Source organism: Seriola dumerili, unplaced genomic scaffold, assembly GCF_002260705.1.
Source record: "Seriola dumerili isolate Sdu_G_001 unplaced genomic scaffold, Sdu_1.0 BDQW01000302.1, whole genome shotgun sequence".
NCBI lineage: Eukaryota > Metazoa > Chordata > Actinopteri > Carangiformes > Carangidae > Seriola > Seriola dumerili.
The window spans coordinates 1,181,619-1,203,487 of NW_019174557.1; the positions used below are offsets into that span (position 1 = coordinate 1,181,619).

The window sequence follows — 21,869 nt, forward strand, 5'->3', positions numbered from 1 at the left end:
GCATTGTGGCACTAGAAACTTGTCCTCCACAATTCACAGTTGGCATGATGAGCTTTTAAAACCAACCCTGTCCTGTGATCTGGAGTCAAGTTCCCTCACTTTGAACTCATGTAAGGGTGTGAAATATCTTTACTACTTAGAAACACTTATGACCATCGGACCTCTTATTCATTGCAGTGTTCTCGGCATAAAATAATTCTGTACACGCAACCCCCAACAAACAAAGTGGCTTCAGAACTACACCAAATGTACTAGACTTCAAAAGGACTTGAATTATGGCATGCATTCATGTTACAGGGTGAAAGCTGGACTTGTCATGACATTGTTGGTAGCAGTGCACATCTTTAGGTAACATATTTATCATTTATTTATTCAGTGACAGTCATCATGCACAGAAAAGGTGTCATGATCAGTAAGTAAAAAATAGGCCTAAAAAGGAAAAAAAGTCCTGTTTGATTTATTATTTTAGTTTAATGTATCTATTTTTATTTTCCCTGTGTAGTGGTAGAATAATCATGCCATTACTCGCCTCATAACCAAGATTCTCCACGATACAACAGTCGTATATATCATAATTTATGAAAAAATAATTGAATAGAACAAGAAAAGTAAACACATTGATCATTTTTAGCATTTAAAGGGTTTTTTAAAGTCTCAATTTAAGCCTGATAAAACTTGCAGACTCGTATCTACATAATATTTAACGTGCGTGTCGACAGTAACATTTGAGCACATCTGTAAATGATTATATGGCGTTTACAAACTGTATATATACATTTTCTTAAAAACCTACAGTCCAGACTTGATGCTCAGTGTGAATAGAGCCTTGCTGTCGCTGCGCACGCATGCGCACTGGCGGACGGCCGTGACTAGACATTCGGTCATAGGAGCGGTGGAGGGGGGCGCTCGAGCCACGTCGGTGAAACAAATCAACGCTTGGAGGCAGATTACAAAGAGGGTGAGTACACTAATTGCAACAGCAACTGCGTCTTCTTTTATTTCTCCCAAATATCAACTCGGGAGCGCAGACATTCATCCAGGACTGTCTGTCCTGTTGATGCGGGTAGGTCAGTCGCACAAGCACAGTCCGCCATTCCCCTTTTTTATATTTAACGAGACACGTTTTTGTGGTCTGAGTGAAGACATTTCTGAGTAGCATTGGGTCATGTGCATAATTGACTGTATTTCCCCGTGTACAGTTCAACTTCAGTGCTAGACCTACAGCTGTAATTGCATATGCGCGCAACGGGTGATTTGGTGCAGCGCAGCAGGAGAATGGAGAGTCCACAATTTGAGAGGCGTTGGACTAAATTCACCCATATCCTGCAAAGATTATGCATCCACTTCATTTATTACAGTTGAAGTCCCAAATCCAGCTTCACTGTCATGATATTTTTAAGAGTTTTGTCTAATCAAACCACTAAATTAATGCTCATTTAGATGAGTAACTTTTGCATAGTGTATTGTCATCATTTTGAGTTTAGCAAAAATAATTTTACTCCTCTCTGTCATTCCCTCCTACCTTACCTCTGTCATTTCTCTCCTTTCTCTCAGGTCCCTGCTGCTCATCCAGGAGCAGGAGATCCAGGGCAATGTCGACACCAGACCCCCCCATGGGAGGCACCCCGCGCCCAGGTCCTTCCCCTGGGCCGGGTCCCTCCCCTGGGGCTATGCTGGGCCCCAGCCCCGGGCCTTCTCCAGGCTCCTCTCACAGTATGATGGGCCCCAGCCCTGGTCCTCCATCCTCTGGACACTCACAACCAGGGCCCTCTGGATACACCCAGGACAACATGCACCCTCTGCACAAAGTGAGGACCCTGACAGCACTAACAGGCCCACTGAGACACCCCATCACTGTTAATTTGAGTCCTTGAGGAAACAGAGCCCACAAATTTAGTGTGATTTATGCATATTAAACATCATATTTACATAGAAATGGATGTGAATGGAGTTAATATGAATGAATATTTATATGAGGTAAAATCCGCAGCAGAACATAAACTTGATCAGCTGTAGATTTACAAGGCAGATTTGTACTTTTATATAACATATAGATAATATAAAGTATATGACAGTGCATTCACTTTAATCAGTTTTCCGCTCATGTTTTGTAACACATACACAAAGGGAGAAAACAATCATTAGTGTAGTCTGTAAAAGCTGCAAGTAACTGCAGAGCTGTAAGTCATGCTCTGTACCCATTAACTTCATGTGTCCAAATTGTCACTGTCATTGTCGTACAACTCCTTACATTTCATATGATATTATTGCCGTTTTCCCACAGGGACTAACAGTTACATTTTCACATTGTTTGTTTTCTCCCACAGCCAATGGAGGGCATGCATGAGAAGAGCATGAGTGAGGAGAGCCGCTTCAGTCAGATGAAGGGACTGTCTATGAGACAGGGCGGACACAGTGGTATGGGCCCCCCACCCAGTCCTCTGGACCAACACTCACAAGGTAGACATGCTACATAGATTCATCTTAAGCAATTTTATCATTTCCAGCATTGTGTAAGACAAGTTCTATGTTTTTAACTATGACTTATTCTTAGTGGTGTGGTCATGTGGCCTGGTAAACTCACAGGGAGTGTCTCCACTGTCGCAAGCTATGTAATGAACCAGGAGCTATGTTTTTAAACTCTTTATGAAGTGTCTTTAAGTATAAAAATAGTGAAAATCATATAGCTCAGTCCACCTGGAAAAAAACAAAGACAATGTCAACAGTTTAGCTTCCTTCAGATTGGTATAAAAGCAACAAACAAGACAGACAGACAGACAGACGAGTTTAGCATTTTGACATTATGTGAGTTTAAAACATTGTGAAATAATTGGCTGGCAGGATTTAAATAAGATTAGTACCTGTGGCAACAAATGACAGACAAATCTCTTCTTGTTACCTAGACAGCCTCTGGGGAGGATGCACACTGACAGTCACTATAATATTATACTGAGAAAATACCAAAAACCCACTGTTGAGTAACTGTTCAGTAAATTTACAAAATACAAACAGATAACAAATAGATGTCATGAGGTGTATTTTAAGGAATGTTTTTAAAATATTATGTTGATTTTAGACATTACCTACATATATATAAAGCATGTTAAACTTACTGTAGAATCACAAGAGTCCTGACTAAGATATTACTGGAATATTATAGGAATGTTATACAGGGCTTTTAATAATAACCAAGTGGTCTGATTATTTTTTCTTTGTTTGTTTGTGTCTTCAGGGTACCACTCTCCATTAGGTGGCTCCGACCACTCCAGCCCTGTCCCTTCAAATGGCCCTCCCTCCGGTCCTCTTATGCCATCGTCCTCTTCTTCCTCATCCTCCGGTGGCCCCGGCTCCGCCTCTGCACCTTTAGATGGCCCCGGTGGAGATCAGCACACACTGGGTCCTAATAACCGTCCTGGTCCTCCAGGTAGCTCTAACCCAGGCCCCAGCCCTGGACCCAGTCTTGGATCCAGTGTCCCCAGCCTTGGATCTGGCCTTGAATCTGGTGGCCCTACTGGCCCTGGAGGTCCTGGAGGCCCTGGTGGCCCAACTCCCTTCAACCAGAACCAACTCCACCAACTCAGAGCCCAGATCATGGCTTATAAGATGCTGGCTCGGGGACAGCCCCTGCCAGACCACCTTCAGATGGCTGTCCAGGGGAAGAGGCCAATGCCTGGGATGCAGCAGCAGCAGCCCATGCCCAGCCTGGCTCCTGGAGCTGGAGGTGGGCCAGGAGGTGGACCAGCAGGACCTGGGCCTGGGCCAATGGGCTCAGGCTACAGCCGAGCTCATGGTGAGCATACACGGAGGAAAATCTGGAATACCAAGCTATATCCTATGGTTTGATGGGTAATTGATAGAAGACAAATTGATACCTGTATGTTACATTGAATCCTTGCTCACAGCTGGAGCTTCTAGCTCTACTCAAATTTTCAAAGACCAGTGTAATAAATGAGCAGTTACATTTGTTTCTTTAGGTATGATGGGTCCCAACATGCCCCCACCAGGCCCATCAGGGACCCCAGCTGTGATGCAGGGACAAAACCCAAATGGGCCACCCAAGTCTTGGCCTGAAGGTATGTGGTGTTGCTATAAGACCTTGTGAAACTTCTCTTTTGCCTCTTTTGCTGTTTATCTAGAATTAGTACCTTTTGTAGAAACCTAAATTGGATATTAGTGGGAGAGGGGCTGAGTGAGAGCTGGTATGCCTGTATAGATTCCACTTATTACCCCTAATCCAGGTGAGAAAATTAATCTAGTGATAAGATTAGGCATGAATTATGACTTTAATAAAAGTCATAGCATGTCATAGCATTAACATCATAGCATGAAAATCACTGGTGTAAATTATATCTTTAATAAAGGCAGGATTACAGTCAGGTGTCCCGGTTTCAGATTACTAGTATTTTATATGCTGTCTCAGTCAAAGTGAATGCTGTGAAAAAGTTGACTGTGACTACAATAGTTACTATCAACAACTTTGTATGAAAATATCGGTATTAATTTTCAAGATCCATCCAGTTCCAACTGTAGATGTAATTCCATCATATTATGTAGACTACAGCAGTATTTACAGCAGTGTGCTATTGACCTCTCCTCACTTCATGTCCCTCCAGGTCCCTTGGTAAATGCAGCAGCTCCCTCAAATGCACCCCAAAAGTTGATCCCCCCTCAGCCCACTGGCCGGCCCTCTCCTGCTCCCCCTTCAGTTCCCCCCGCCGCCTCCCCAGTAATGCCTCCACAGACGCAGTCCCCCGGCCAGCCAGCGCAGCCTACCCCCATGATGCCTTACCACGCCAAGCAAAACCGCATTACCCCCATACAGAAACCCTGCGGCCTCGACCCAGTGGAGATACTGCAGGAGAGGGAGTACAGGTACGCCAAGGCCTTTGGGAATTTAACTTTTTTTCTTCATCTCATTTTGGTTTTTCTGGCTTGATGAGTAGATTATGACATAATGGAGCTTTTAACAGTTTAAATCTAATTATTATCATTCATTCAAATTATGTTTAACACTTAAAATATGTGGAGCATACTTTTAACAAAAATACAAAAAGCATAAAGCATCAGCAGATTATCGATGAAATAATAATAACAACTCGGCACTCATTACTTCCTCAGGTTACAGGCTCGTATCACTCATCGTATTGCTGAACTGGAGAACCTGCCAGGTTCTCTTGCTGGTGATTTACGTACCAAAGCTACTATAGAGCTCAAAGCCCTTCGACTGCTTAACTTCCAGAGACAGGTATTGTGTATACGTTATCCTCAATACTTTCACTTTTGACCTTAACAACATCACACATTGCCACTGTGAATCAAAGACCTTTGCCTTCCACAGCTGCGTCAAGAGGTGGTGGTGTGTATGCGTCGTGACACAGCTCTAGAGACTGCCCTTGATGCTAAGGCCTACAAGCGTAGCAAGCGTCAGTCTCTGCGAGAGGCCCGGATCACAGAGAAACTGGAGAAACAGCAGAAGATTGAGCAAGAGCGCAAACGCAGGCAGAAACATCAGGTAGTGGACAAATGCAGCCGTAACGTTACCTGTGATAATATTAAAAACATTTGATTGACTCCTTACTCTTCTCTGTCCTCCTCCCGCTTTCGCCGCTCTAATCCCAGGAGTACCTCAACAGCATCCTCCAGCACGCCAAAGACTTCAAAGAGTACCACCGTTCAATTACAGGCAAAATTCAGAAACTGACCAAAGCTGTGGCCACTTACCATGCCAACACTGAACGAGAGCAGAAGAAGGAGAATGAGCGTATTGAGAAAGAAAGGATGAGGAGGCTTATGGTAAGAGGAGAACATAATGGCACCACAAAGACACAGTTAACACACAAGCATTCACATTACACACTCACCATTACACACATCCTCCATCCTCTTGCTCATACTGGATATGTGTCTGTGTCTTTCCAGGCTGAGGATGAGGAGGGCTACCGTAAACTGATCGACCAGAAGAAGGACAAGCGTCTGGCCTACCTGCTGCAGCAAACTGATGAGTATGTTGCCAACCTCACCGAGCTGGTCAGAGCTCACAAGGCTGCACAGGCCCTCAAAGAAAAGAAGAAGAAGAAGAAGAAAAAGAAGAAGGTACATTCTGCTCTGTCAATACTGTAAAATCTGTTTTTTTAATGATTTATTGTTACAGGCTGTGGTGCACTGTATATCTGTTTGTTTCTGTATATGTGCTGCTTGGTGCATTAGTGACTCAGTTGTGATCTGTTTTGTAGTTAGAGAACGCTGAGGGTCAGACTCCTGCCTTGGGCCCTGATGGAGAGGTGAGCTGACCTTTATAGACGTTAAAATTTGTAACTTTGTATAGATAACTGTAGATCTATTCCAGCAAGGAAGAAATATTTAGAATTACAGTATATTCACAGGGACTGGTTTTATTTAAAAAAAAATCCCACTTGCTCTTTAAATATGCTGGGTTCAAAAAGCAAACCTTATATCTTTATTTTGTTGCTTTGGTCTCTATAGAGACATGATTTAAACATAACATAGATCGAATTTCACACAAAGCTTTGGGGGGTAGTGTTTTGCTTTTTTTTGTGTTGTTATGGCAAAAAGTAGCATCTGTTCTACTAATCTGTCCATGTCTCCCACAATGGTTTTTTGTTTACTGGTGCTGTGCAGCATTCTAATTTTCATCAGGCGGCTACCAACACTCATCAAATGATTTACCGTATATATATCTCAAAATGATGGCAACCTGAAACAGCTGATTCAAAAGCCACTGGTTACAGCCCCGGGCAACCATGTGTGCATGAACACAATGAAGCAATGCACCAGTGTGTGTCCTGCAATTCCTGTCACCTGTTGTCACAATCAGACAAAACCTTAAAGAAAAAAGAACATTTTTCATATTACATACACTGTAATAAAACATCACTGGATATTTGCTTGATGTTATTTGTTTGTTAAATTGGCAAAACAACAGCCAATGTTAATCTCAACCTCAACACACAGTCTAGCTATCTGTGGTTTAGGCTCATTTACATCAGCCACCTTTTAATTCACCTAACCTGCCTCCTCTCCCTGTAGCCACTGGATGAGACGAGTCAGATGAGTGACCTGCCTGTAAAGGTCATCCATGTTGACAGTGGAAACATCCTGACAGGGGTGGATGCTCCTAAAGCTGGACAGCTGGAGACCTGGCTGGAGATGAACCCTGGGTGAGACTGGAGGGAGAGAGGAATAGAGATTTGTGTATGCAAATATGTGTTGAGAAGAGGTACATGTCTTTTAAAGCCACGCAAGAGATGTGGCTGTGGTTGATTGAATTACTGTATCTCTGCATTAGATCTACATCTGTGATGATCTCCCGACTTCCAATGCCATCAGCTGGTTTGAACCTAGTTTTAATTTAAATAAATTTATGCTATAGTTAACACACTCAATGTTAAGGGTGCTATATGTAAGTTTTTCTATTGCTACATAGCCAATGATAACATTAACAGCTGTTACTTACCAGTCTGGAAGAAATGTCACGAGTTCAGCATCAAACTTCATTCCTATTTTACCAAAAGCTGTCTGCAGCGATGGAAAGCAACGCCAACATTGACTCTTGTTTTGCTTGTTTCTCTCACGTATTTTCTTCTACCGATGTTAGCATGCTATCCAGCTATCCCTGGCTCAGCCATCCCATCACTTTCCGATACCGAATCACTGTAGCGTCCAGTCTGCCCTGAAGAGGTAGCGCAGCTCAGAGGGCGTGTTATGACTTTTTTATTGTAAAAACAATGATGGCTTAAGCTCTTTGCAAGCAACCATCACTATCTACCGCTCCCGGCAAGAAACCACATTCAGTGGTAGAAAAAACTTACATGTAGCCCCTTTATATGTCTTAATATGGGCAAGTTAAAATGATAACATGCTAATGTTAACAAAAACTCTAAACATTGCATATCAGTGTGTAAGCATCTAATAGTTGTTTATATGCTAGTTTCCTAACATGCTAACTGTACGATAGTGCGCTAAAAATGACATTGATATACATGAGCATGCTCACTTGCATACATTAAGACATTAACATACCAAAACTCTTAATATTACATGCTAACTGTTATGTTATTGTCTGGGTAATTGTTAGCCACCTCTGAAGAACAGCAGACCGATGAAAGTTGTAGTGAAGATAAATGTTTTTAAGTCTAGGTAAACACAGTCTTTCCACCCCCAAGTTTTCAGCTGCCCAACAACTTTGTTCCCCAGTATGTTTGTATGTTATAGCCTCAAAGGGCGACTAGCAACGCTAATTTTCAATTTTTATTTAATTTACTCAATTGCCTTTGAGTGTGTGGCTCAAATATAGGTTGGGAGTATACAGGTGCTTTAGAATGACTTGTACAGCTGAAATGTTCAGATAATGGGGCTGTTGGTAGATTTTGTTTTGAGTATGTTTGCATTTTGTCCAGTTATGAGGTGGCACCCCGCTCAGACAGTGAAGACAGTGAGGAGGAGGAAGAGGAGGAGGTGGGTTGTTTTGTTCTGACACGTTTGAAGCCTGTCTCATAGTCGCTGCTCCTGTCACTGACGAACTGCTGTTCCCACCATCTGGCAGGAGGAAGAAGAGGAGCCACAGCCTTCTGCAGCTCCAGTGGAGGAAAAGAAGAAGATTACAGACCCTGACAGTGAAGACGTGTCAGAGGTGGACGTCCGACACATCATCGAGTGAGAGCATAAATGGTGTTCTACACCACAATTTAGTATCATTTGTTATTTCAAGAACTCCCAAACAAAAATGCATGTGCTCGTGTTATTACAAAAGACTAAAAATTACAAATGGCTTAATGCCATGATTGAATAAAACACTTTGTGTTTCCTCTGCAGAAATGCAAAGCAGGATGTGGATGACGAGTACAGCGGTGCAGCCTTCGCTCGAGGGCTCCAGTCTTATTACTCAGTGGCTCATGCTGTCACAGAGAAAGTGGAGAAACAGTCCAGTTTGTTAATAAATGGACAACTCAAACAGTATCAGGTAAAAAATCAGATCAATTATGTATGTATGAAAATATCATAATAGCAATTATTATGATCTTTTCCACCTTGCCATGCACAAAGAAATGTTTGAACACTATGACCCTGACGCAGGAGATCAGCTGCAGGAAATACTTGTCATCTTTGACAGATTTCCTCCCTCACATGAATTTCCCTGTCAGATTAAAGGGCTGGAGTGGCTTGTTTCCCTCTACAACAACAACCTGAATGGGATCCTGGCGGACGAGATGGGTCTGGGAAAAACCATCCAGACTATCGCCCTCATCACGTACCTCATGGAGCACAAACGTCTCAATGGACCCTACCTCATCATTGTACCCCTTTCGTGAGCTAAAACTCTTGATTTGCAGAATATATATTGTCTTTTTTGCTCTTCATCATAACGTCACTTAAGCCCTGTTCAGACCTGGTGTTAACATGTGTCTTGGGTGATTGAATCACAAATGAACAGCTCCGTACTGGTGTGAATGCACCCAAGAGGCATTGAGGACGCATTTGAGATCTGATCACTTTCAGAAGTGGTCTGGGCCACATTCTTTTAGCAGTGTGAACGCACACGTGAAGTGTGAAGTGTGAAGGACTGATGTCCTCTGCCACAGTTTAATTAGTCCTGCCACAGTTTCATAATGAACTGAAAATATTTTACCATTTCAAATGGCTAAAATCTTATTTTATTGTAGAGCTGTGCACAGCGCATTGATTTGCTCAACCCCTCCTTGCCCCACTCTCTCTCTCTCTCTCTCCCCCTCTCTCCTTCTCTCGCACAAACACATTGACAACGGACCCATCTGTCATAGTTGGACTGGCTTAAAACAACAACACATATGAGCTAATTTGCGTGGGGGAAGCGGGGGAGCGGGGAAGTGAGATCCAATCAGAAGTGGTCACTCGAGATGTATGTGGAGCCGTATTCTAATGCCAGGTGTGAACCGATGCCGATGTGCTCTGTGCTGTACACTTGTGATCAGGGAACCCGAAAACCCATGTTAATGCCAGGTGTGAACAGGGCCTTAGAAACCAAGAACTAACTGCTGAATGACGACTGAGCTATCTCTCATTGGCAGAACTCTTTCTAACTGGGTGTATGAGTTTGACAAATGGGCACCGACAGTCGTCAAAGTGTCCTACAAGGTTAGTTTTTGCAGCAACACCACCAAAATTGTATGGTTCTTACTTCCTAAGCACAGAATATGAGGATGTGTGTTTCTACACTTCCATTATTTATTTATTTTGGCCTTTTAGGGGTCTCCTGCTGCCAGAAGAGCCTTCGTTCCCCAACTACGTAGTGGAAAATTTAATGTTTTACTCACCACCTACGAGTACATCATCAAGGATAAACAAGTACTGGCCAAGGTGAGATGGGGTGCACAAACAGAAGGATATTCACAAACACATTACAGCAACGTAGTGTAATTCTTTCCTTCTACACGTGTATACATCCCTGCAACAAGATGCTGTTGCTTTTGCTTGCTAATTATTTGATTTTGCTTGAAGTTTCTTTGTTTGTGTATCGTCTCCCGCTACCTAAATCCCCAAAGTGCTCTAAAAGTGTTTGAGTCTGGCCAATCTGACCGCCCTCTGTGCTCCGTCTCAGTGCTCTCTCCTAGGTCCTGCAACATACTGACACCGCCTGTAAACCATCTTCCACTGTCCTCTGTGGCCATCATGCTGCTATGCACTCATGTAGTCATATAGGCTTCCTGACTGTTCTGCCAGGTGGGTATTGTAGTTCAGGCAAGAGTTTCTCCACGTGCTGGCTCAAGGCTGCGGCTTGGGGCTGAGCCAGTGTTGGGCATGAGGACAAACCTGACAAGAAATCCTCCGTTTGAGCACATTCTGTTTTGTTTGGGTGGGCAGAAGCAGTAAGGCATCAGAGTAATAGGTTTATCCACGTGTGCTTCTCTTCTCTTGTGTTTTCTCTTCTCCTCGTGTCACTTCCATCAGATCCGTTGGAAGTACATGATCGTTGATGAGGGCCACCGTATGAAGAACCACCACTGTAAGCTGACCCAGGTCTTGAACACACACTACCTTGCCCCACGGCGAGTCCTCCTGACGGGGACACCGTTGCAGAACAAGCTGCCTGAGCTCTGGGCGCTGCTCAACTTCCTCCTGCCTACTATCTTCAAGAGTTGCAGCACCTTTGAGCAGTGGTTCAACGCTCCGTTCGCCATGACTGGAGAGAAAGTGCGCAGGACTCAGTCAAAGCTACACCACCGTTTAGCAACGCAGTCCGCTAGTGTGATTTGTTTCTTAGTGTTTGAGAGATGCCAAATTCTTTTTCTCTCCAGGTGGATCTTAATGAAGAGGAGACCATCTTGATCATCCGTCGTCTCCACAAAGTGCTCCGCCCCTTCCTGTTACGCAGATTAAAGAAGGAAGTGGAAGCACAGCTTCCAGAGAAGGCATGGCTCACCTCTTTCAGCACACACAGCAGATAGACAAACATAAACATATGCACACACGCAGAGACTCTGTGATCTCTTAACGGATGATAAACAAGTCCTCTGGAGTTGTCTAGCATTATTTTATGCTGTAATATTTCTAAAACTGGTTAATTTGATGAGAGATATGTCGTGTCTGTGACCAACCTCATACGTCCTTTGTTCTCAGTTTCTTTCAATAATTGTTTTTGTCTCTTCTCTCCTTCAGGTGGAATATGTGATCAAGTGTGACATGTCATCTCTTCAGAGGGTGTTGTACAGACACATGCAGGCCAAGGGGGTTCTTCTGACTGATGGATCAGAGAAAGACAAGAAGGTGAGGGCATAAACACTGTGACTGTGGGTTTTAGCTTTTGGCATCATTATAACTTAACACCATCTAAAAAAAAAAAAATAGGACAGAATCATATGTGGTATTAGATGATTTATACATTAGTGCTTTGAGGCTTATAACAAGTGACAGGTCCAGAACACATACTGTGATCTGTACCAGAGTGCAGGTTTGACCTTCTACAGAAGGTTAGAGGAACCTGTACTGTTCATTTCATATTCATAAAGCACCTTTTTGAAAAACTTGTGTCCGTATACTGTATATATGGACTCACATAACATTTACAGCACAGGAGAAAAAGCTGCCCTACAAAATGTTAAAACTGATCTCAGCACAAGAGCTTTTGCTGCATTTAGATGAAATGAACAAAAATGAAAATGAAACACAAGATGTGTTTTTTTTTGCTGATGCTCAAGTCTTAGGCTTAGGTCCTTGGCTCTAAGAGCTTCTTTGGAGCCTCGTGTAATTGGCTGTCACATTTGATTATTTTTTAGATACGTATTGCTTTTATTGAAGTCTGCTTAAAAAGAGAGCATTGATAATTGTCCTTGGATGACTCTTCATAAATAAAAGTTGACTGAAAAACACATTTTATCTTGTTGTGTTTACCAGGGTAAAGGAGGCACGAAGACACTGATGAACACCATCATGCAGCTGAGGAAGATCTGTAACCACCCTTACATGTTCCAGCAGATAGAGGTACCACTGAGAAACATTTTGTCTCCGGTTATTTGTTTCACCTTATTTGAAAGACTTTGAACACAAGATTTGTCAGGATATTAGGAAGTGTAAAATGTAAAAAGTACATAGACTCCAAATCTAAAAATCTTTTTTTTTTCTCATTTCTCATAAGGTTGACTTATGATTCTACAGGAGACTTGACAATATGAGCTTCAAGATACAGCCACAATTAAACTGAAGTGTTTAACTGTGTGTATGTGAAAAGAATATATTTTTGACGGTTTTTGCAGGAATCCTTCTCTGAACATTTAGGATTCTCTGGTGGGATAGTCCAGGGGTGAGCGCTAAGATCGCACACAGATACACAAACATCACAACTAAATGCCCAACCCTAACCCATACACAGGTCCCCATGGGTTTGTGTATATTCAGGTTGAAGTACACACCAAGATACGCAACTTGTAATCCTATCTTTCCTCGTTTCCATCAGGCCTGATCTTTATCGGGCATCAGGAAAGTTTGAAGTGTTGGATCGTATCCTGCCCAAACTGAGAGCTACAAACCACAAAGTGCTGCTCTTCTGTCAGATGACCTCACTCATGACCATAATGGAGGACTACTTTGCATACCGCAACTTCAAGTATCTGCGTCTGGATGGTGAGACAGTTTATATGAGTGTTTATTTCTGTGTGTCTTGCTGTCGTCGAGCAGTTTTGTGCTGCAGTTGGTCCATTTTTCTCACTGTACTTTGTTCATTTCCCTTGAATCCTATTGCCTTCATTCCATTTGCTTTGTTCCTTCCTTAATGTCGTCCATCTGTTTTTCCTTCTCATTTCGCACCTCCTTTACATCTCAGGCACCACAAAGGCTGAAGACAGAGGAATGTTACTAAAGACGTTCAATGATCCAGAGTCGGAGTACTTCATCTTCCTCCTGAGCACAAGAGCTGGAGGTCTCGGCCTCAACCTGCAGTCTGCTGACACCGTGGTCATCTTTGACTCTGACTGGAACCCACATCAGGTGAGATGCACATGTATTTTCATTTACGAAAGGCACTATTTAAAAACAGCAAGTGATCACCTTGGAGTTGCTTCAAAATTCAGCAGCTGGAGGCTAATTTTCTGCTGGACACTTATCATACAAATAACAGTAGACACGAACACGGCCACAGGCCTCACATTCAGAAACCAGAGTTAAGGACAAGACAATACAATGATTGATTACCAGCAGTCACTTGGTTTGAGTTCAACAAGAGAATAGTGGGAAACTTCTTCCAGTTTATTATACCAAGACAAATTTCATGTCTCAGAGGATTATACAGTGTATGATTTTGGGGTTTTTCATAGGTCAGCAGCCACAGGCAGTCTGCATGAATGTGGATGTTATTCATTCTCAAAGCATGAGTCTGACATTAATTATTACACAGTTCTGGGGGGAAAATAACATTAATTTACTGCTTCTCTCTAACCTCCGCAATGTAGACATGACAGTAAATCACCAAACTCACTGATTTCATTTATTATGTTTAAAAGAAAAACATAATTTGTTTAAAATCTGAAATACACAGTTCTCTAAATCTGTAATGTTGTCTCTGAAACGTAATACAGTACCCTGCAGATCAGTATCAGCCCTGTGGAGGCAGATTTTCAGTCTCTAGCAGCTCTGTTGAGTCCCCCGCATGTTTCTCAGAATGTAAACATCAGGGTGTTTTGGAGATTTCTAACAGTAAAATTGAATTCACAGAGCAGAGACTTGTAGCTTTTGCTCTCCATTTTTCCAGAGATGAAGTTTCTTGTTGGATTTTTTTAGATTATACCCTTTCTCTCAATGGCATGTGATGACCATATTTTCAGCCTGTCGGAACATAGAAGAAGAAGTGAAGTCCTTTTCATACAGTGGTGGATTTAGAAGTTAAGTGCCACTGCTCTAACGCTTTCTCAGAGTAAACTTTGAACCTATACTAATTCTCTCTCTCCTTCCCATTTGTGTGTCCAGGACCTGCAGGCTCAGGACAGAGCCCACCGTATTGGTCAACAAAATGAGGTGCGAGTGTTGCGTCTCTGCACAGTCAACAGTGTAGAGGAGAAAATCCTTGCCGCTGCCAAGTACAAACTCAATGTGGACCAAAAGGTCATCCAGGCTGGCATGTTTGATCAGAAGTCTTCTAGCCATGAGCGCAGGGCATTCCTGCAAGCCATCCTGGAGCACGAGGAGCAAGACGAGGTCTGGGGTCAAGAAGTGTGTCTACGCATGAATGTGTGTGCGTGCACCAGCAACACACAATTTTAAAGGGTGTGCTTTCTTATGCTCTGCTTGCCAATGTGTGTCTGCTGTATTCAGGAAGAGGATGAGGTGCCAGATGATGAGACGGTCAACCAGATGATCGCCAGGAGCGAGGAGGAGTTCGACCAGTTCATGGTAAAATTTTTTAGTTTTGAAGACAATATATGACATGAGATATGAAATCTTCTCTCTGCATCTTTGTTTCTTTCCTCCTTTTTCTTCCTCTCCCTCCTCCAGCGTATGGACCTGGACAGGCGGCGAGAAGAGGCCCGTAACCCGCGGCGAAAACCTCGTCTGATGGAGGAGGATGAGCTGCCCACTTGGATCATGAAGGACGACGCAGAGGTTGAGCGGCTGACCTGCGAGGAGGAGGAGGAGAAAATGTTCGGACGAGGTTCTCGGCAGCGAAAGGAGGTGGACTACAGCGACTCACTGACTGAGAAGCAGTGGCTCAAGGTTATTAGCCCATATGGGCAATTGGCGGAGGGAATTTAAAATACAAGCAAAAACTTCCTTGCTTTGCGTAGTAAAATGTTTGTTATTTGTTATTTTTACCTCGAGCAGGCGATAGAGGAGGGAACACTGGAGGAGATGGAGGAAGAGGTACGTCACAAAAAGACGACCCGCAAGAGGAAGAGGGACCGGGACCTGGATCTACCTGGTCCCTCCTCTTCCTCCGGGGGACGAGGACGAGGGGACAAAGATGACGATGGGAAGAGGCAGAGGAAGAGGGGACGACCACCTGTGGAGAAACTTTCCCCAAATCCTCCTGCCCTCACAAAGAAGATGAAGAAGATTGTGGACGCTGTCATCAAATACAAAGACAGGTAGCAGAAAGCTTTGGCTGCAGTCTGAGACACATATGAAGTGCTCTTTGAGCAAAACACATTATATATGCACATTGTATATATTGCCTGATATTAAATTAAAGGTGCAGCAATATTTTACTGACCCATACCATGGCAACCATTCAACACTGGACTGTACCGTGTGTCAGGCAATAACAATAATAATAATAACAACTTTATTTATATAGCACTTTTATGTGTTTTGAAAGAAAAGTAAAACCAGATAAAAGAAAAAAGTGAACATCATAAAAAGTGTAGAATAATAATAAAAAAACAAAAAAACAACTCAAATCAACTGTAAAAAGATCTGACAGCAATAAAATATGTACAAACAAGGGATAAAACAATATAAATAAAACACAAATCATGGCAAATCAGGTGTTACATAATTTTTTTGTGAAAATGTTCTGGCCAACCTGAGGTCAAAAGAGAAGGAGGTGAAAGGGACATTAATAGAAAGTGAGATAAGTCACGGATTACCTAATGCATCATGCAGTTTTCACAGTTGCTTACACAATTATTTCTTACAACAATTCGTCAGTTTCCCAAAAAAACAACCACCTGTTCTGTAATCACCAAAACCTCAGAGTTTCAAAACCATATTATCTTGTATGTGAATTAAACATTTTCATTACTGCTATACCACCTTAAACCTACAGTGCTGATGGAAACAAATAGCACTACATGAGTATACAAGTTGTTAATCAGTCACTAAACATCCATTTTCACAAGAGCATAAGCACAGCACAGTTTGCACTGTAAAATAAAATAATAATACTACTATGCTATATCCAATTTCACAGTTACATTTTCTGAGTTTAGTGTAAACGGAGTTAACATTAGCCTGTTCAGCGAACAAACAGTAGGAAGAACCTGCCTGTTTCATCTGACTTATGGCGATGCACGGCAGGCTTGTCAGAATTATCATGTCTTTTGTTGTTAATACACTTGTCTGACAATTGCTGCAGATACAAAAGGCATCTCTAAAAGTATAATAAACAAATAAACTAACTAATGCATTTGTGGGGTTTTGCAAAAAATAAATCTCCAAGTTTGGTGAACAGTGATGAACAGTACAGACGGGGCCTGAAGCTAAAAGTTAATGTTTAGGAGGTTTTATTCATAGACCTGATTTTAAGAAACTGTTCCAAAATGACAGTCAGAGCCACAAGTTATCTCTGAGCCATGTTTAAATGGAATAAATTAGCATGGATAAATTTGTTTAGATGGATCACGATTGAGCACATTCAGATGTTTGTGAATGATGTGTTTTTGCTCATCCTGATGACATCCATCTCCTGCAGCGCCAGTGGGCGTCAGCTGAGCGAGGTGTTCATCCAGCTGCCGTCTCGAAAAGAGCTGCCAGAGTACTACGAGCTGATCCGCAAGCCTGTGGACTTCAGGAAGATCAAGGTAAGACCAGAAAAGATCATTCCAGCTGGGAACAACTGGTCACTGGTTCAGCAAAGTAAAGCACAAATAAAACAAATATATATTTTGTTTGATTATATACCAAGTGACTATCACTCCTTTCCAATTCTAGGAGAGGATTCGAAGTCATCGCTACCGCAGTCTGGGTGACTTGGAGAGAGACGTCATGCTGCTCTTCCAAAACGCTCAGACCTTCAACCTGGAGGGATCACTGGTGAGATGGACCTGCTGCATGAACACAGAAAAACACCTGCTGACTTGGTCTCTATTGTCTTCCTGTTAGAGCTGTATATAAACCTCTTACTGGGTGTGTGTTCGGTTTCCACCGGTGACCGAAATAAAAATTCAGGTCTGTCTGTCTTGTTTTTATATTTCACACATTACTGGTTATATATTTAGGAAACTGGGAAGGTCGGTGGATTATAATAAAATGTCAAAAGTCTGATTGATGGAATTTAGTGGGATTTGTACATTTTTTGATTGTATTGTTGTTAATTTACACCAATTGCCCTGAAAATAAAAGTAAATAAATAAAAATAAAGATCAGTATTTAGTATTTAGTTTTTAATAGCCATAACTGATTTTAAACCTGGAGAAATTAAGCATCTTGCTGCTGATTTGCCAGGCAGGTTCCTGTAAATATGATGTTTCAGTCTCCCCCTTTCTCTAAGATGTTAGTGATGATACATTACGTGCGGACACTGGGGACTGTTTGTTTCTGTCTCTGTAACCTGTATGTAGACGTTGATGATAATAAGCAGCTGTTTTCTACCATGTTTCTCTTATGGGAGCAGATATACGAAGACTCCATCGTGCTCCAGTCGGTGTTCACCAGTTTGAGGCAGAAGATTGAGAAGGAGGAGGAGAGTGAGGGAGAGGATAGTGAAGAAGAGGAGGAGGAGCAGGAGGAAGGATCAGAGTCAGAATGTAAGAGCGTTTAGTTTGTTATCATTAAATTATCTTTGAGTTAGTAAGTGTTTTGCTTTGTCAGCGACTTTTATTCATACTGTACCATGTTGTGTGTGTGTGTTTTGTGTCTGTCTCCAGCTCGCTCAGTGAAAGTGAAGATCCGTCTGGGCAGGAAGGATAAAGGTGGAGATCGAGGGAAGGGACGCAGCAGACGAACAGGACGCACCAGAGCCAAACCTGTTGTCAGTGATGACGACTCTGAGGATGAGCAAGAAGAGGTAGATCATGCCGTCTGCGTGTGTCTTTGTGTGTCTGGGTCTAAACTTGTAAAAATCACTTGTGATTACAGTGGAAATTGGGATGGAACTGATAAGTCAAATAAAAGGAGAAGTCATGCAGAAGCACACACACTTTGTATTGTTGTTGTTGTTGCAGTGTTTCTTGAAGGAATTAGGACTGTATATTTGGACCATAAGGTCATTTTGCAAGTGCTAACTTTGCAGTAGTTTAGCGTTCAGACTAGACTGCGGTGTTAAAATTAGGATGAAATCGGGGAATGGCGATGAACAATGTTTATCGACCTTGGCAACGTGAACGTGAAGCATCTTTTCCATTCTTGATTCATGGCCGTTGCAAACCAAGTCTGTATTTTTTGTATGCATTTTTTTTATCCATTATCCGATAGGAATTGTTACACACAGAAACGCTGCACGCTGAGTCTGATACGTTTTATTATTCTATTTGTTACAAAAAATTCACAATGCAAGACAAAATGGACTCTTCAAGCAGTGAGGATGAGTTTGTGCTTCTCTCACCTCTTGAAAGTAGAAAAAGAAAAAAAATTGGTTCTAAAATGTTCTAACAATTAATATCTTTCGTTTGGCTGCCTAACGAGCAGTTTGATTGTTTGTCGTAAAGTGCTTTGTTCTGGGAGACGAAGTGAATCAGATTATCAGATGTTTGTATGTACGGTGGCTCTGAGTGGTCAAAACAACTCTCTTAAGGCTTCTCACACATGTGACAAAAAGGCAGGAATTCGAACCTGTTCCAAAAGCTTTAATGATGGACGAAGGTTTCAGGGTCTGTGTGCAAACGTGATTGACACAACGTGAGGTTGTTTTTATTTTCAAACGTGCAGCAATTTCTGAACAAAAAGTGTGTGGTCTGTGTCGTCTTTGTATTGCGTAGCCCTGTAGAATTTCAAAATGTAGAATCAATCAAAATCATGTTTTCTCTTCATCCTTTACGATCCCAGATGGGAAAATTTCTTTCTTTCTTCTCTTTGTTTGACTGTTTTGTAGTTAGTAGGAAAACCTCTCAACAGATTTCAGCTTTTCAACTTGGTGAAAATTTAAGCCATGAGAAACAAGCGACTAGTTTTTAGTGTAGATTTAGGAATTTTTCATTTCCTAGACATTTATCTGTTTGCTCTTTTCCAGGAGCGCTCCCCCAGTGCCACTGATGAAGAGTCCTGAACTGTACTGTGACATGGAAGAAAAGGGGGCATAAAGGGATATTCCACCACATATACAGTAAATAAAACATGCCTCTGTCAGCTCCATCTATCCTCAGTCAAATGTCAAAGGACAAAAATAGAAGGTTTGCAATACTACAATGTCACATGGAAACTGTACAATATCATAATCATACATGATAAAATACACAAATTAATTAGACTATGCACATCACTGCATTAAATTGATTCTTTTTCTCTGCTGTTGCTTAGTTGAAGGAAGTCTTAACAACAAGAAATCAAATGAGCTTTGTATCATTGTGTACAAGTTTTACTCAGTATGTAAGCACTACTTGAATGAGCCGGTTTAAATGTGTAAAGACAGTGGCTTAGAAAAAGAAAACTGATCAACATAAAAATCCAGCAGTTAGGGATGCAACAATAATCAATATAACACTATATTGTGATAATCAAGAGCAAACATGTTACACACTGGACTGCACACAGCAGAATTTTTCCCACATACTTCTCTTTTTAAGAAGCTGCTAGTTCTAGTAAAACATGCTAAAGGTGTGGCACCTGAAGCAGAATCACTACAGACTTACAGACACAGCTACCAGACACTGTGCAGTGAGGTTATCTTTGTCACTTTGGTATGTTTTAATGCCATTTGAGGATATTTTTTAATCCTATTTCAATATTTTTCTCAATGATATAATTCAATGAAGGAATTTAAACCAAGATAATTGTGCTATTAAATTTTTTATAATCAGCCTTTACTTACTGGGAGCCTTCCTCACCTCAACTGAGAAAACAGACTGCAAATGCCCTGAAGCCATGAGCAGCTGCATATTTCTGAATCTAACTGCAGCAATTACATTGGTAATACTCTATCCCCGATTTAGCATTTGTAAGCTGTATACAAACATTTAATAAAGGGTTTATAACACATTATTATGTAGTTGCACGCAGCTGTAAGGACATTTTCAAGTGTTCATTCATGTACAGTATTTGTCAGAAAATTATAACTTATACTATGAAAACATATTTTATATCATATTAAGTATCGATTTATAAACCAACCTCCACTTATGAGTGCATACAGGAGGTGTTATAGTTGTTGACAAATACATAAATAAACACTTCTGCTTATAACTGCATTATAGTCTATTATAAAACATTTAATAAATGTTTATATATTGTTTATAAATGCTAAATAAGCGAGTTAAGATTAAGTGTTACTAACCCAAACAAGCTTTAAGAAGAATAAAGCTTCAATTAGTTAAACTCTGACATAACTGTGTTGTTGATAAACAAGCCCAGAATTATCCAGGTTTTCTCATTTTGTTTGGACAAACTGTACTAAAAACTAGTTCCTAGCTAACCTGAAGAGTTAGAACTGTTGGGAACCAGGAAGTGAAGTAAACAACATTGAATATAAACAGAAAATATTTTCAGACAGAGCTGGGTTTTTTTTTTGTTGTTTTTCTTTCTACCCAGCTTGAAGCTAACACCTTACCCTACATTACTTCTGGATGTAAACAAACCTACTGCTTCACCTCTGCTTCACTGTGACGTGTCGTAACAGCCGCTTTGGAGCCACTGTGATTACTGAGGTGTGTGCACATCACATATTAGTGACCGGGGCTCACTGTTTGAGTTGGAAATCAAGCCCGCTGTGGGCGCGGGGCGGTTTCCAGACTTCTCAGAAGCTCTTTAGCAACACAGTAATTTGACTGAGGTTTAATGGAGTTGAGTCCAGGTTGCTCTCCAGTATTGTATATATGGTACAACAGTATAAAAACAAACTACTCCACCTCGCTGCTGCTTACCTGTTACACTTCCAGTATAAGCACTTATAACTGTTGATTGTAGACTTAAAGAATCATGAGGTTGTATTTCATCAATGAGTACTGTAATTTTAATTGCTTCTCCTTCAGTTATTGTGTGGTGATTTTAGGATTTCAGAACTATTTGATGTACTTTTGGCACTTTTTATGTTTTTGATTTCAAGACAAAGGACCAGAGGGACAGTGGCTCTTCTCTGCTTGTGAATGCCTGATGGCTGTATGGTGTTGGATACGCTGTATAGAGTTTTTTCTAGAATATAATGTCCATGCACGTGTATACAGCTCGCGAGTTCAGTACTGTACTTTTCTCATTATGCTAGGTTACTAGAATGAAGAACACATAACCAAAGCAACAATGTTTTCGCCACTAAGTTATTAAGATCTGTCTGTTGTGTTGTGTCATTATCGCTGGAACTTGAAACGTAACAATAAACCACAGTAAAAGTGAATCTTGTCGTTTGTGCGATGTGGAGCTTAAATAAAATATTAGATTAATCAATTAATCAAACAACAAAATGTTGCTGCTGTTAGATAATGAGATAGTTAGCAGATAGCTGCAGATAATTTATACTTTGAGTCACTATTTTCAAGCACAAAAACAAACAGCTGCCAAAAAGTGAAGATTTGCTTTTTGTAGAA

The 21,869-nt window shown here is 41.4% G+C and overlaps 1 protein-coding gene across 4 annotated transcripts; it reads left to right on the forward strand.

Annotated features, from left to right (window-relative positions):
* Window positions 1-1,592: 1,592 nt before the first annotated feature.
* Window positions 1,593-21,659, forward strand: LOC111231555 (transcription activator BRG1-like). 4 transcript variants are annotated; one of them, XM_022758699.1, is made up of 34 exons: window positions 1,593-1,808; window positions 2,328-2,460; window positions 3,233-3,409; window positions 3,533-3,790; window positions 3,975-4,073; window positions 4,614-4,872; window positions 5,119-5,245; window positions 5,339-5,512; window positions 5,620-5,793; window positions 5,920-6,093; window positions 6,234-6,281; window positions 7,048-7,178; window positions 8,418-8,475; window positions 8,564-8,673; window positions 8,833-8,980; window positions 9,162-9,325; window positions 10,065-10,131; window positions 10,243-10,353; window positions 10,945-11,187; window positions 11,292-11,405; window positions 11,653-11,760; window positions 12,388-12,474; window positions 12,747-12,793; window positions 12,947-13,113; window positions 13,313-13,476; window positions 14,452-14,679; window positions 14,797-14,874; window positions 14,977-15,195; window positions 15,301-15,566; window positions 16,892-17,000; window positions 17,131-17,232; window positions 17,813-17,945; window positions 18,066-18,205; window positions 19,367-21,659. In XM_022758699.1, exons 1-34 carry the CDS (start codon window positions 1,593-1,595, stop codon window positions 19,400-19,402), a joined length of 4,869 nt encoding a protein of 1,622 aa, XP_022614420.1. In that variant the 3' UTR covers window positions 19,403-21,659. The 4 variants fall into 4 exon arrangements, with proteins under 4 accessions (XP_022614420.1, XP_022614418.1, XP_022614422.1 ...); XM_022758697.1 differs by having other exon boundaries at window positions 15,304-15,566; XM_022758701.1 differs by having other exon boundaries at window positions 8,567-8,673.
* Window positions 21,660-21,869: the final 210 nt, after the last annotated feature.

Excerpts from the sequence above, each read along its gene's own strand:
- LOC111231555 (XM_022758699.1), top strand. The coding sequence starts at position 1,593 with ATGTCGACACCAGACCCCCCCATGGGAGGCACCCCGCGCCCAGGTCCT. Across the intron at positions 2,461-3,232 it reads TCTGGACCAACACTCACAAG|GGTACCACTCTCCATTAGGT; the intron begins GTAGACATGCTA and ends TTGTGTCTTCAG. Across the intron at positions 6,094-6,233 it reads AGAAGAAGAAAAAGAAGAAG|TTAGAGAACGCTGAGGGTCA; the intron begins GTACATTCTGCT and ends TCTGTTTTGTAG.